The sequence below is a fragment of the Macaca thibetana genome, chromosome 12, assembly GCF_024542745.1.
Source record: "Macaca thibetana thibetana isolate TM-01 chromosome 12, ASM2454274v1, whole genome shotgun sequence".
NCBI lineage: Eukaryota > Metazoa > Chordata > Mammalia > Primates > Cercopithecidae > Macaca > Macaca thibetana.
In genome coordinates, this window is record NC_065589.1 from 80942180 (window position 1) to 80956768 (window position 14589).

A 14589-nucleotide genomic window follows, 5' to 3' on the forward strand; every position below is an offset into this window, starting at 1 on the left:
ATATATTTATAACATTTTTTGTTTGTTTGTTTTAACAGCTCCTGAATGTTTTGCCTGGCAAATACTGGGAATGGGGCAATTCCTGTCGCAGTTTTGTTTTCCAGTGATTGTTTTTTCTTATATCGGGGATGACAAATGCTTGTCACAAAGAATAGCCTTGTTGATTACACTTATAAATCTTCGAGAGACTTCAATGAGTCAGTGTTAGAGCTTTCAGTTTCCATAAATACAGATTTCCTTTACTCAGTTTTCTTTCAAACATGATCTGATCTTTCTTAGTTTGCACTCTAATACCCTCCACTGAAGTCCCACTACAACTGCTTTTATGTATATGTCAAGAGAAACTAGCCCTTTGCTAAAATAGTTGCATGTTTCATGGGCCTGTGGGTCATTTAGTCATACACTTAAGAACTTTGCACCTTTTAAGTGTTTATCATCACCTCGGATTACACAGCCTAATGCCAGTCAACTTCATGGGGCATAAAAGCCCTGTACATAATAGTTTGGGCCATTATTGTATCAGTCTTGTTTATTCCCAGAAAAGTTCTATCAAGAAAAGAGGGAGTGACTATAATCAGAAAAAAAAAAAACAATTTCATTTCACAAAGGGATAAAGCAGTCCTGCCACCTTGCTTAGTGCTGGCTGCCTGTGTGTGTAGAGCTTCCTGACCCTGCTGTGATAGCAGAGGGAACCAGGCAATGTAATCGGGCTTAGTTCAGTCTTAGCTTTGCATTTCTTTACCAACATGTTCATATTTGGGTTAAGATGAAAATAGATATCTGATGCTTGAATACTGAGGCATAAATATTCTGCCCACTTTCACTTTTCTGCTACATATATTGGACTTGTATACTGATACTGTTTCAGGGTAACTGGAGTTTCAATCTCAACATCTGTCTTTCAAATCCAGTCCTGTGAGAAGTTTTTGTTTTTGTTTTAATGTCACTCACAATTTTGAGGAATGTCTAGATGAGGTTGTCAAACTATAGTCAGGACTGGCCACCTGATGTTGTAAAAGTAAAGTTTGATGGGAACACAGCTGTGCCCACTCACTCACAGACTGGCTGTGGCTGCTTGTGAGTTACAATGGCAGACTTGAGTAACTACAACAGAGACTAAAGACTGTAAGGCCTACAAAGCCTACACTATTGACCAACCAGCCATTTAAGAAAATGTTTGCCAACTCCAGGTCTAGATGTTGTATTCTTACCACTTAAAAATACTTTCTTTATAATGTCTAACTTAAATAACAAGATTCAGAAAAATGATTAAGTGTAGAGTTTATTCAAGTGCAAAGCTTGAGGATGACCTCTCAGAAAACATACTCCAGACAAATGGGGTTAGCATTACAAAGTGAGGAATTGAAAGTTTCACTCATATAGGCAGTTAGCAGGGTTGCAACATTTTCCATACAAGGTCAGTATGTATATTATAGTGATTTTATTGGTGACAGATTGGTATATTCCAACTAAAATTCCTTTAACTTTCCATGAGCAGGGGTGATGATCTGAGGGGTTCCTACCTCTGGCACCACAAGGTCTTTTCTGGTCATTTACGGGAAAAAGCAGAAGTTACAGCTACATGATATGTGACTCAGGCCACATACCTCTCAAGGCTCAAAATAACCTAAAGTTCCAACAGCTTTAAGTTCTATTTAATTTCATCACAATAGGTAAGATGAATAAGTTCTTATGTCAGTTAGGGAAATCACACTAGAGGTCAGGCATGGTGGCTCAGGCCTGTAATCCCAGCACTTTGGGAGGCTGAGGCAGGCAGATCATCTGAGGCCAAGAGTTCAAGACCAGCCTGCCCAACATGGTGAAACCCCATCCCTACTAAAAATACAAAAATTAGCCAAATGTGGTGGCACACACCTGAAGTTGCAGCTACTTGGGAGACTGAAACGGGAAAATCACTTGAATCAGGAAGGCAGCAGTTGCAGTGAGCCGAGATTGCACCACTGCACTCCAGCCTGGGTGACAGAGTGAGACTCTGTCTCAAAAAAAAAAAAAAAAGAAATCCCACTACATATTTCAGCAGAGAGATTTAATATGAAAATTCGTTACACAGATAAAAGAGCAAAAGAGGAACTCTGAGGTAACTGAGAAAGAGTAACTGCAGGAAGGAGTCACCTCTAGGGCTTGGGAACAAAGAGGAAGAAGAGGATCACAGAAGATCTCAGATCAAAGCTCTAAAGTTTATAACACCCCCAGCTGCTACTGGTACCTCTGAGAGGCATGATGAAGCAGATTCTGGATATTACAAAGGAAGTTAAAGGCTAGAGCAGGTGCTACTGCTGGGTGCATACTGTCAGCAAGAAAGGAAAGGAGGAGCCCCTCCTCTAATTGCCATCTAATTTTTTCTCTCTTTTCCCCTATTAACAGAATCTAGCAAGAATCCTGCAGATGAGGCTTCTTGGAAATACAGCTTTAAAACCCTTCCCCAGAATTACTGAGCAAGGAAGGATATGTATATTTGGAGGTGAAAGCCAGTAGGTGACTGGCTTAGGCTTACAGAAGTGTGCTGACCTAACAGTAGCTAGTAGTGGTCTAGAACCTGAGTTGTAATAGCCTGACAGATTCTTCCTGCCTGCTGCACAGATAAAACCAATTCACTGTGACAGTGATATTGCAATAGAGAATTTCATAATCACAGGACCAGCCAAGTGAAAGGACAGGAGACAGTTCTCAAGTTGCCTCCCTCAAAGCTTGGAGGCTAGGGTTTTTAAGGATGATTTTGTAGGCAGGAGGCTAGGGAATGGGTGCTGTTGATTGTTTGGGGATGAAATCATAGGAGTGTCCAAAATGGTCTTTGTGCACTAAGTCATTTTCTGGGTGAGGGTCACAAGACTGCTGGATTTAGTTCCTTGGTATGAGTCACAGGTCCAGGTGGAGTCAGCAGGTCCACCTGAATGCAAAAGTCTGAAAAATATCTCAAAGACCAATCTTAGGTCTTGACAACTTGACAATAGTGATGTTATCTATAAGAGTAGTTGGGAAAGTTACAAATCTTCTGACCTCTGGAATGATGGCTGGTTATCATTTAACTACTAGCCTACATCTTGGCAGAATTCAGGCCCTTCCTGTAATCCTCAGTTGTGGCTTTTTCTTAGTCTTAGAAAGGCAGTCTCAGTCCTCAGAGTGGGCCAGTTGGGGGAGGGACTATTATCATCCTTGCTTCAAAGTTAAACTATAAACTAAATTTCTTCCATAGTTTGCGTGGCCTACACCCGGTAATGAGCAAAGGTAGTTAGCTTGTGAGGTTAGAAGCAAGATGGAGTCAATTAGTTTAGATTTCTCTCACTGTCATAATTTTTGCAAAGGCTGTTTCAGAGGCTCCTGTGCTCAATGTGTCTAGTCCTGTCTGGCTAAGATTACTCCTCTTCCTACACTACAGCCACTTGGAGTTCACATATTGTGTTTGGAGCTGTTGGTTCTTATTTTCAGATTGTCTGACTTTTATGTTTTCATTCAACAACTATTGAGTGCTTACTGTGCACCAGGCACTGTTCTAGGCTGCAGTAATATAATAGTAAACAGAATGAAACAAAATAAAATCAGTGCCCTCATGGAGCTTACCTCCAATTAAGGGATGCAGAGAGTGAACAATATAAAAAAGTAAAATGTATAATAAGTTAGATGGTATCATTGCTAAGGAAAAAATGACTAATGCTGGAAAGAGTAGTAGAGAATACCCTGGGGGAGAAGGCTGCAGTGCCAGTCCAGGGAAGGAGTGCAGCATTTGAATAAACACCTGAAGGAGGTGAGGAAGCAAGCCCTGGCCATATCTGGGGGCAGAACATTACAGGAAGAGCATATAGCAAGTGCAAAGTCCCTGAGGCAGGCATGAGCCTGGTGTGTCTGGCCACTGGGTGGCCAGTGTGGATGAAGTGGAAAGGCAAAAGAGGAGGAGGAGGAGGTGGAGGAGGAGGAGGAGGAGGTAAAGGAGGAGGAGATGGAGGAGGAGGGGTGCTAAAACCCATTAAAATGTTTTATTTTTTTCAAAGTGTTGCTATTTGGGGAAATGTGCATTGTACTATTTCAGGTGAACACATTGGAACGTGATTATGTCCCTAACCAAAGTTTGGTCACCTGACAGTCCCAACATTCTACAGCCTCCAGCTAGATGGCAATGCATTTATCATATGCCCCTGGATGTACCATGGTGTTCTTTTTTTTTTTTTTTTTTTTTTTTTTTTGAGACAGAGTTTCACTTTGTTGCCCAGGCTGGAGTGCAGTGGCATAGTCTCGGCTCACTGCAACCTCTCGTGCTTCAGTCTCCTGCGTAGCTGGGATTACAGGTGCCCACCACCACGCCTGGATGACTTTTATTTTTGTATTTTAGTGGAGACGGGGTTTCACCATGTTGCCCAGGCTGGTCTCGAACTCCTAAGCTCAGGCAATCCACCCATCTCAGCCTCCCAAAGTGCTAGGATTACAGGCATGAGCCGCTGCACCCAGCTGTACCACAGTGTCTTTTGTTGAGAAGGTAAATCTGCTATTGTGATTGTATTCTAATGTCTCTTATGTAATGAGAGAAATATCAGTCTTCAGACATCCTCTAATTCCATTAGCTCCAATGTTTTCCCTTCATACTCAAAACTGCTGACTTCCAATATGGATGCTATGGATGGTGTTAGGCATGTATTAATAGAAGGGAGAAAGTGATATGCGTTGGCCCTTAGGAAATAATTAGATTGCACTTATCCTAAATATTTTTCTCAATGTAATTATCTCATGCTTTTTTATTAGGATCAGTTTTCATTATGAACATAGTGAAACCTAACTGGCTCTTATTTTACTGTGGTTAAATTCTTAATCTCACTCTTAGGTGCTCCAGAGGAAAGACTCTTTTATATTCTTTTTTGTATTCTGGTTGCCTAGCATATGCTTGGAACAAAACAGTAATGCATAGTGTAAATACCTACAGGTGCTTCCTAAGTTCTAAGTCCTGAGCTAAGCATATAACATACGTTATCTCGTTTAATCATTGAAAATCTCCATGGGCTATTAGTCTCGTGTTATAGATTTTTAAAATGAAACTTTAAAAGATGTCTTAGTTTGTGCTGGTGTAACAAAATACCACAGACTAGGTAATTTATAAGCAACAGAAATTTATTTTCTCACAGTTCTGGAGATGGGAGGTTTCATATCAAGGCATTGGCATTTGGTGTCTGGTGAGGGCCTTCTTGCTGCATTCTCACACGGCAGAAGAGTAGAAAGGCAAAAAGGCTTAGGCTAGTTCCCTCCACCCCTTTTATAAGGCACCTAACCATTCATGAGTGGGGAGCCCTCACGACTTAATCACTTCAAATGGTCCCAACTGTTAATATCACAACAGAGATTTAGCTTCAAGACTTGAATTTTGGGGTACACTCGACCATAGCATTCGCCCTTGAATCCCAAACTTCATGTCCTTTTCATATGCAAAATGCATTCGTTCCATCCTAATAGCCTCCCAACTCTTAACTTTTTGTAGCATCAACTCAGAAGGCTAGAGGCCGGAGTCTCATCTAAATTAGTTTTCACCTAAATTAGGTGAAACCCAAGGTAAGCTTCACCCTGAGGCAAATTGCTCTCCAGCTGTGAATCTGTGAAATCAAACAAGTTGTGTGCTTCCAAAATACAACAGTGGGGTAGGCATAGGATAGATATTTCCATTCCAAATGGGAGAAATAACAAGAAACGGTTAACAAGTTCCAAATAAATCTAAAGCCCAACAGGGTAAGCAACATTACATCTTGAGGTTTAAAAATAATCTTTGACTCCATGTCCCATGTTTCAGACATACTAGGGTGGGGACTGGGTTCCCAAGGCCTCAGAGGACCACCCACGGCCCCAATATGGCTTTGCTGGGCACGGCCCATGGTGTAGCTCTCATGGATTGAAGTCTTGTGCCTGTGGCTCCCCCAGGCTGACATTGCATGCTGGTGACTACAGTTCTGGGGCCTCAAGGGTGGCCTTGCCCAGCAGCTCCATTAAGCATTGCCCTAGTTAGGACTCTGCAGTAGCTCCTGTGGCAGTTCTCTGCGTGGGCCACTAGCCTTTCAGAGGAATCTTTTGAAATTTAGGAGGAGGTCGCCATGCCCCCATGCTTGTGTACTCTATGCTCCTGCAAAATTAGCACCACATGGGTGCTGCCAAGGTTTATAGCCTGTACATGCTAGAGCGGCAGCTGAGCCTGCTTGAGTCACATATGTGGCAGCTGAAGAGTGCTGCACCAGAAAGCTGAGAGCAGAGACAAGGAGGTGCAGGGGAGTCAATGATGGGGTCCATGGGTGCCCAAGGCTCCTTTTCTTGACATAGTTCTTTCCCCTAGGCCAAGCTTGTCCAACCTGTGGCCTACGGGTGGCATGTGGCCGGACAGCTTTGAATGCAGCCCAACACAAATTTGTAAACTTTCTTAAAACATTCTGAGTTATTTTTGTGATTTTCTTTTTTTAAGTTATTCAGGTATCATTAGTGTTCGTGTATTTTATGTGTGGCCCAAGACAATTTTATGTGTGGCCACAATCCCTTGTGGCCCAGGGAAACCAAAATATTGGACACCCCTGCCCTAGGCCGTGGCACTCTGGGCCTGTGATGGGAGGGGCAGTAGCAATAATCTCCAAACTGCCTTCAGGGTCATTGTTCCATTGTCCTGATGAATAGCATCTGGCTTCCTATTCTCCATACTAATCTCCTTATTAAACTTAAACATTGCTTGGCCACACCCTTGGTATTCTCTCTGAACTTGCGGTTTTTGTCTTTCCAACCTGAGCAGGATCAGGCCAGGCTGAGACTTTTCCAAATCTTCCCTTATGATTATGAATTTTGTCTTTAATTTGTTTCTCTCTTCTCACGTTTTCCTATAGGATGTCAGGAGAAACCATTCAGCACCCTGAACGTGTTTTTTTCTTCTGCCAGACATCCTTGTTTATCCTCTAATTCTGCCTTCCAGAAGGGCACAGACACAATGCAGCCAACTACCACTTTCTGGCATGAATGACCATTTCTCCAGTTCTAATGAGATCTTTATTTCTGTCTGAGATCTCATCAAAAGGGTCCTTTACTGCCGTATTTCTACCAGCATTCTGATCACAATCACTTAGATAATTTCTAAGAAGACCGAGGCTCTATCCACAGCTCTCCTCTTCTGAGCCCTCGCCAGAATTGTGTTTAACACTCTGTAGATGTAATCTAGGCTTTTTCTGGCCTGCTCTTCAAAACTATTCCAGCCTCACCCATTACCCAGTTCCAAGCCACTTCCACATTTTTAGGCATCTGTAACAGCAACACTCCATTTCTCTGGTACCAGTTTCTTTCTAGGTCCATTTGTCTTGTTATAACAAAATACCTAAGAATGGGTAACCTTTAAAGAACAGAAATGTATTTCTCACAGTTCTGGAGGCTGAGAAGTCAGAGATTAAAGTGCAGGCAGGTCAGTGTCTGGTGAGATCCCACCCCATCGATGGCATTGTCTCTCGAGGCAGCATCCCTACATGGTGAAAGGTAGAAGGCCACAAAGGCAGCAGCGAGTTCCCTCGCTTTTTTTTTTTTTTTTTTTTTGAGACGGAGTTTCGCTCTTATTGCCCAGGCTGGAGTGCAACGGCGCTATCTCGGCTCACCAATACTCCGCCTCCCGGGTTCAAGCAATCTTCCTGCCTCAGCCTCCTGAGTAGCTGGGATTACAGATATGTGCCACCACACCCTGCCAATTTTGTATTGTTAGTAGAGACAGGGTTTCTCCATGTTGGTCAGTCTGGTCTCGAACTTCTAACCTCAGGTTATCTGCCCACCTCGGCCTCCCAAGTGCTAGGATTACGGGCGTGAACTGCAGCACCTGGCCTCCCTTCAGCCCTTTTATGAAGCACTAATCACTTCCCAAAGAGGCTCCACCTCTTAACACTACCACAATGGAGATTAAGTTTCAACGTGAGTTTTGGAAGGGACACCATCTTTCAAATCATAGCAAAGATTCAATAATTTTCCCAAGGCCCCAAGGCAAGAAATGGACCTGGTTTCAAATCCAGGCTCTCTGATTCAAAGCAACCAGCTGCTGAACCCCTTGACTGGTGTTTGTTGAATCTATGGAGATGGGTGGCAGCCTGCATGTGCTGCTGGAGGATATAGCCACAGGATGAGGGGACATTCAGTCAGTTTCTTCTTTTACCTCCTTGATTTTTCTTCTACCACCCCTGTGTCAAGGCTGTTAATTTGCTAGAGCAAATTTTGAAGTAACCACTCGTTTTATTTCTTTATACCCATCATGGATACAAGCATCAGTATGGAATGTTAGCTGATTACCATATGGAACACAGGAACTTTATAACCAGATATCTCTTTTGCCTGTTTTTAACAACTTTACACAGTTATGCGCCGTAACAAGCACATTTCTTTTTAGATGTATTTCATTAGCCATTTATTTACCAAAACAGTTTATTTTTGTGGAGTGGAAACATTATATGTTAATTTAATATAGACAAAAAAGTTTAGTATGAATGGATGACAATATTCAAAATATCTTGTAATCATACAGAAGCAATTGATCAAAGCAAGGATATCCCATGGAACTGTACCACTCTCTTATTTGGATTTTATCATTCTGGAATTATTGTTTTTCAGAAATAATTTTGACACTACAGCAAGGATTCATTAAGATACCTTAACACTTTGATAAGAATTTATTATTAGACTGAGCCATTTTAAATGCCGCTATTCTACCTTTTTTAACTAACAAAAATGGTATTTTCATATGGTTCAAGTTAATAGGTGCTTTAGCTAAAGAAGAAAAGTATAAAATTATAAATCTATATTTTTATTTTTAAATTAAAGATTTGAAACTCGAGTTTCTGTATAAACTGATGGGTAACATATGATTAAGTGCTTTACTTGGCTGCACAATGCTTTGAACTGATAAGTCAAATGAACATGTCCCAGGCCGAACTAAGAAGAAAACCATGCAAGCAGCCAAAGACCTTCATCTGCTGCCGCAGCAGTGCCCTGTCAGTGAGCAAGTAGACAAGGAAGACGAATCATGAGCATGTCTTATAAGAGTTTGACAAAATAGGTTGTAACTTGGCAGCAAACTATGAACTTGCTAAAGGTCAAAACCTGGAGTTGGCACTCTTGTCTCACAGAACTCGCGTATCTTGATGTTTCAAAACCGTCTTCCAATGTGCCCTGCTTATCAAACAGCAAGGCGAAAAACAAGGAACATTTGTGTTGCTCTGCTTGCTCCAATTTAGCCGCACTGCTCTTGGACTGGCAGCTAATATGTGGAAACTGGGTTGCAGGGTTATTCTAAAGCAGCTGAGTGAGCCTGACACAGACCAGGGTAAGCCTAGGGCTTGCAGGAATGTCCTAAGCTCTAGTAAGTGTGCCATCAGAGTTCATATCTGGAAAATATGCCTATGGATCCAACTCACAGGAAGCCATCATGAGCAGAAGGGAACCTGAATGTGATAGAGATGATGGGTTTTCAAACTGTGGACTAGGCCAGGTGCAGCGGCTCACGCCTGTAATCCCAGCATTTTGGGAGGCCAAGGTGGGAGAATTGCTTGAGCCCAGGAAATGGAGACCAGCCTGGGCAACATGGCAACAACCTGTCTCTACTAATAATACAAAAATTAGCCTGGTGTGTGCCTGTAGTCCCAGCTATTCAGGAGGCTGAGGTGGGAGACTCACTTGGGACTGGCAGGTCGAGGCTGTAGTGAGCCGTGATTGTGCCACTGCACTCCACCTTGTACAACATGAGCGAGATCCTGTCAAAAAAAAAAAAGCTATGGAGTTGTGAGAGAATGAACTGGACTTCTGAGAGATCGAACCCAGCAAGGTCTGAGGAGGGCAGGCAAGTTAAGTGCACAGAGAAGAGCACATCATGAATTCAAGATGAAGCACCCTGGGCAGCAGGCGCTGTCAAAGGAATTTTGCCTCAATTATTTCAACATTCCCAATGTAACTGTGTTACCTGAAAAACCTGGGTAAATACCTTTAAGTGAGATGCATTTAAATGAGATAATACTATATGTGATCTTTTATAGGTATTAAGTTAATTCCTTTCTTACAAAATCAAGAATTAATGATAGATGTTCCATGTTGATATATCTATTTTTTTATATATACATATATGTGTGTGTGCAGATCTGTCTAGATATCTACATCAGCAGACTATCAGGATTGTGGATGTCAATAATCATCTGTATTTCAAATTACACTAATTTGGGGTGTGTTTATGTACATTTTAAACTAATACCTCTTGATAACAGAGTATAACTCCTTAATAGTATTTTTCAAATAGTACTCACTTTTTAACTATTTGATGCATGAAAGAATAGTCGGATGAATACAAGCAATTGAGAGCATTTTGTGAACAAATCCAGTTCCTATTCCCAATATGAGTTTCAAATATTTTCTGTAGCATAAGGCTTTACTTCTTGTTTGAAGGTTGGCAAATTCAAGGACTGATTTTACCTGCTTGCTATATTTCTACTAGCAAACACGAATCTTCTACTAACTTTTAGGGATGAAATGCAGGAATAAATTGACCAAAAAAAAAATAGTTTGCTTTTTTAAAGCTCTCTTTAACTTATAAACTAAGAAGGTTTAAATAAAATCAATAAAGTAATAAAGTGAAATGTAGCATTTTTATTTCTTGAAACAAAGTTGTTTTAGGCAGACACAAAGTTATTATCAGATAAGATCTGAAGAAATAAAATCTTTTTTTAACCTTCAACTTGACCTGTATTTTCTTTATTATCTTTACTTATAATGATGAAAACGGAAAGCTTTGTCATTTTTAACCGAGGGAATGGCCCACCTCAGAAGTCTTCTTATCTTTTTTCTTTTTTTCTTTCAACTTTTATTTTAAGTTCCAGGGTACATGTGCAGGATGTACAGGTTTGTTGTATAGGTAAACATGTGCCATGGTGGTTTGCAACACAGATCAACCCATCGCCTTCGTATTAAGCCCAGAGTCCGTTAGCTAGTCTTCCTGATGCTCTCCCTCTCCCTACCCCCACCCCCACCCCCAACAGGCCCCAGTGTTGGTTGTTCCTCACCGTGTGTCCATGTGTTCTCATTGTTCACCTCCTACTTATAAGTGAGAACACGTAGCATTTGGTTTTCTGTTCCTGTGTTACTTTGCTGAGAATAATGACTTCCAGCTTCATTCACGTCCCTGAAAGGACACAATCTTTTTCCTTTTTATGGCTGCATAGTATTCCATGGTGTATGTGTACCAGATTTGAAGAAATAAAATTTTAAGAACATTGTTTGAAAGAGCATTTTCTGTAAGAAAATTACAAGGGAGGCATTTCCTGCAAGAAAATTAACAAGAGACAGGGCTGCTGGCTTCCTAGTCCCACAAATTGTAAGAACTGCAGCTATAGGAATTTTATAATGGTGGCTGATTATGTGAGTGTATGTTTGTGTATATGTGGAAAAAGTAGAGGATTTGAGAAAAAATACTTTAAGCTCTTTCATCGGTGGACAGACTCTGGGATTGGAGAAGAGGAATCACATTGGCTTGATTATGCTTCTAGGATGATATCTTACATCAACCAATAAAACCTCTCTGAGTATGTGCCTACTATGGAATTGAACTGTGTTAGCTGCTAAAGGTTGATGTAAAAATTAAAACGAACAAGCAACAAGGCCTTGTCTTCAAAGACTACATGGCCTAACTGAGGACACCACATGGGTAGACAGAGCAAAAGAGCTGTCAACTATTTTGTCATTAAATGACAAGAGCCAAATTAGTAGCGTTGGGGCAAAAGTCAGAGGGGGCAGAACTAAAGTCTTCATGAAAGAGATGGGGATTGGAGGGTAGTGATTCTGACAACCAGGAAAGCAGGGAAGACACTGCAGAGAAGTGGTTTAGAAAAAGGAGCAGAGGTGGAGAAGCCCAAGAAGATCTTCTGGGTTCAGTGTGTCGGTCATAAGAGTGAATGAGATGGTCCCTGCAAGGAGAGAGTGACATAAGACACTCTTGTGTCAATTGTGGAGGGCTGTGTCAGGCTAAGGAGTGTTAATCTTCTTCCTGTAGGCAATGAGGAAACATTGAAAAGTTTTGGAGAAGGGATCGCCAGAATGAAAGTAGTGGTTTAGAAAAATTATTCTAGTGCTGGTGCAGAGAATGGATAGAATTGGGAGAATCTAATGGCAGGGATACCTGAAAAAAAAGTTTCCAGGAATAATCAAGAAGGTCAGTTAGATGGGCATGGTGGAAAAACAGACAGGTATCAAAAATGATTTTCAGACTTTGAATTTGGGTCACCAGTAGTAGAATACAGAACCACACAAATTCTGTTAAGTTCAAAGAAAAGTGATGATATTGATGAAGATCCCTGAATTGGGTGATCAGCAGGTCCTAAGGGTCTCTGAGAAGCAGGAGGGCCTGAAACTGGGCCCCAAAGTGTCCGAAAAGGATGATCTATCTCCAGGCCATCCACCACAGTAGTCGTTGAACATGTGGTCACATGTAACTATTAACTTAAAATGTACCTAGTCAGATTGAGATATGCTGTAAGTATAAACTACATACCAGATTTGAGAGTTAGAATGAAAAAAAGAACACGAAAGTTCTCATAACATTTAAATATTCGTTACATGGCAAAATGATATTTTGGATGTATTGCGCTAAATAAAATATGCTACTAAAATTAATTTTACCTTAAGATTGTGTTTCTTATATAGCTACTAGAAAATATACTTACATTGTATTTCTATAGGACATTGCTGATCTAGACCTTCACAGTAAAGCGCACTAGTATAGCACAATACAGCACAGTGAAACAAACACACACACACACTTCATAGTTCAATGATTTTTACTCTATGTATTCAGTCTGAAGTCTTTTAAAATGTGTCTTGCATTTTGTGAGGGTATTTCTGAATTTTGTGAGCAGGGTTTATTGTAGTGATCCATTTGTTTATTTTATCCAAAACTTAGGTTATTCCATCTTACTGAACATTTGGCTCTTTTTCTCAACCAGCAGATGATGCTACAGCTGACAGTCGCAAAACTTACACTCTAACTGATTACTTAAAAAATACTTATAGACTGAAGTTGTACTCCTTACGATGGATTTCAGGTAAGAATTTTTTGGGTAGGGCAGATTTTATGCTTACGTTCATTCTAGTTAGGTTGAGATGTAGGGTGCTTTTATGGCACTCAGAAGAGGTAATCTTTGTTTTTAAAAAGTCTATGGAGAGTTTTTGATTTTTGTTTTTTGTTTTCTACTTGAAGTGCAAAGAGAGAAAGACTGAAAGAAACCCAAGTATTTCTTTGACATGTACAATAAAAAATTAAATGTGAATTGAAACCTTGACAATAATGATGAAAAAATGAATGAATGTTAGTATAATATCATTCATGTTTTCTCATCTTAGAAATGCCTATTTGGTATTTGTGAACTTAAATTGTATTCTATAATTTTCAGCTTATGAAGATGTTTAGTAACAACTTGAAATTTTGATCTGGTTGTTTTCTCTCTTTAGATCATGAATATCTCTACAAACAAGAAAATAATATCTTGGTATTCAATGCTGAATATGGAAACAGCTCGGTTTTCTTGGAGAACAGTACATTTGTATGTTTAATCACATAATTAATTCACGCATAGAATTCTGGGGATTTTTTTCATTACCTTTGAAATCACGAGTACTGTCATTTCTCAACCTGTTGGACTATTTCTACAGCATATGGCAAAGTGGATCTTTCTCTCCTTCTTGAAATGCTCCCTGCCTTGACTACTTTTTAGTCTCCTTTGACGATTCCTCTTCCTCTGCCCATATTTTTAAATGTAAGTGTTCCTTGGGGCTCTGTCTTCATTTGCCTCCCTCTTCACTTTGCATGCTCTCCTTTGGTGAATTTCATGCAACCCCACAGCATTACTGCCCTCCTCTCTGGCTTGACTCTCATATACACTCACTTAACACTAACCTTCTCCCAGATCTCAACTTTAATTTCTAATAGACTGCTGGCTCCTACATGTGGATTTCAAACTCAAAATCCCAAGCTAAACTGGTTATCTTTCCTCAGCTGTCCTAGCACACTGAAAGCATCTTATTCTTTTTCGTGAGTTCCCAGTATTGGTAAAAGTTACTTAATTCTCCTCCAAGCCACTTAAGCTAGAAATCTCAGAATCATCATTGACTCATGTCATCCCCCACAGTAGGTGACAACAGACCCTGTCAATTCTCCATCTGCACATCAGGTATATCGCAGTTTCCATTTCCACTGGACAGTCCTTGCTGAAACCCTCGTTTAATCTTGTGGTAGTGAGTGCTCTAACTTGTGTCCCTATCGCATTCTGCACTCCCCACATCCAGGCTGATATCAGCCCTCCGTCCTTCCCTCTCATTTCAGCCACTGTGTCACCAGAGTATCTTTGTAAAAGATAGATATGATTCTATCACTTGCAAAAACATAGGTCTAGTTCCACATCTTATATTTAGGTCCCAACTCTTTTTCTAATTTGTTGTCCTCTCACCTTCCACTGTCTGACACCAGCGCCCCCACAAACTATATTCAGGTTACACATGACCCTTAAGGAGTCTCTAAACATGATGTCCTTTCCCATGCCTGGCATTTGCTCTTCCCACTGT

At 40.7% G+C, this 14589-nt stretch overlaps 1 protein-coding gene across 2 annotated transcripts in view; it reads left to right on the forward strand.

Moving 5' to 3' along the window:
• Window positions 1-14589, forward strand: part of DPP4 (dipeptidyl peptidase 4) — an 84214-nt gene that overhangs the window by 15900 nt on the left and 53725 nt on the right. Inside the window, exons 3-4 of one of the 2 annotated variants that reach the window (XM_050752268.1) lie at window positions 12975-13073; window positions 13480-13571. In XM_050752268.1, the coding sequence (XP_050608225.1) occupies window positions 12975-13073; window positions 13480-13571 (191 nt within the window). The remainder of the gene's footprint in view (window positions 1-12974; window positions 13074-13479; window positions 13572-14589) is intronic. The other variant, XM_050752269.1, reaches the window with a different exon arrangement.